This window comes from Limulus polyphemus, unplaced genomic scaffold, assembly GCF_000517525.1.
Source record: "Limulus polyphemus unplaced genomic scaffold, Limulus_polyphemus-2.1.2 Scaffold11374, whole genome shotgun sequence".
Lineage (NCBI taxonomy): Eukaryota > Metazoa > Arthropoda > Merostomata > Xiphosura > Limulidae > Limulus > Limulus polyphemus.
Genome location: NW_013676984.1, coordinates 13579 through 14679, shown reverse-complemented (window position 1 = coordinate 14679; position 1101 = coordinate 13579). Strand labels below are relative to the sequence as shown.

The 1101-nt window shown below is 29.5% G+C and overlaps 1 protein-coding gene across 1 annotated transcript in view; it reads left to right on the top strand.

Annotated features, from left to right (window-relative positions):
* Nucleotides 1-679: 679 nt before the first annotated feature.
* The window catches only part of LOC106476730 (histone-lysine N-methyltransferase 2E-like), a gene marked incomplete at its 3' end in the record, with an annotated part of 13988 nt that continues 13566 nt past the window's right edge, over nucleotides 680-1101 (top strand). The window contains exon 1 of the mRNA XM_013937362.1: nucleotides 680-833. Coding sequence (XP_013792816.1) covers nucleotides 716-833 — 118 coding nt within the window. The remainder of the gene's footprint in view (nucleotides 834-1101) is intronic.

Below are 1101 nucleotides of genomic sequence, written 5' to 3'. Positions count from 1 at the left end.
ATCTAATTCCCACACAATAGAGATTACTAATCGATTAAATACCAGATATACATTAGTCTAATTCCTTGTGTATTAGTAATCTCTAGGGTATTTAATCAGTCTAATGTATATGAGATTACTAATACACAAGGAATTAGTAGGGTATTTAATCACTGTAATGTATATCTAATTCCTTGTGTATTAGTAATCTCTAGGGTATTTAATCAGACTAATGTATATCTAATTCCTTCCTATCGTTAAGATTTGTAAATGTATTAATACTCTTAGGACATGCGTATTTTGCTACAATTAGTCTGGTTGGAAAATTTGTAGTTTGACAAACTGGTTTTGAACAAAATATAAACTGTTATTTAGATATGACTATTAGACACGCAAAGTATAATTTTGATTATGAAGACTTGAAATAAGCTTATGAATTTGAAAGTAGTCAGATTTCTGTTTCTGCCCATTAAGTGTAGGTGCATATGTGGTTTATCAAAAGTTAGCAAGACATTTATCAACAAAAACTATGCATTGTTAGAACTGTTATGTAATGTTAGTGTGAGGTTGTGTTATAGTTAGAAAAGCCAAAAATTGTTATTTTTGTAGACCAAGACTGGTAATCTTTGCAGAGTATGAAGGCTTTATGGTAAATTGGTAAGATACCTGTCATTAGATCAGTGTATACAAGTAGTAAATTATTTCTCTAATTAGTGTGTGGCAACATGTTGACTGCATGGGGCTTGACAGGAACAGTATTCCCGATACTTACCTTTGTGAAAAATGTGAGCCTCGTAAAGTTGATAGACACAAAGCTAAAGCATTGCAAATTAGAAAGAAGGAAGAAATGACTGGTTAGTAAAGAAATAATTATTTTTTTTGTTCATTTCATAATACCATTAAAATATGTACATTATAAAAGGTAAAATATTAAATGTGATGTTGTATTTAAAAATAAATAAGCTATGTACTGGCTGATAAATCATTACAATGTTTTGTCACTTGTGTATAAAGTTAAAATCATACGTTAAACTGGTACACAGTTAAAAACATTTTATTTAGGCCTATCTATAACATATAGAGTCGTCAACTTTTTGAAGGCCATAGATAGGCCTAAATAAA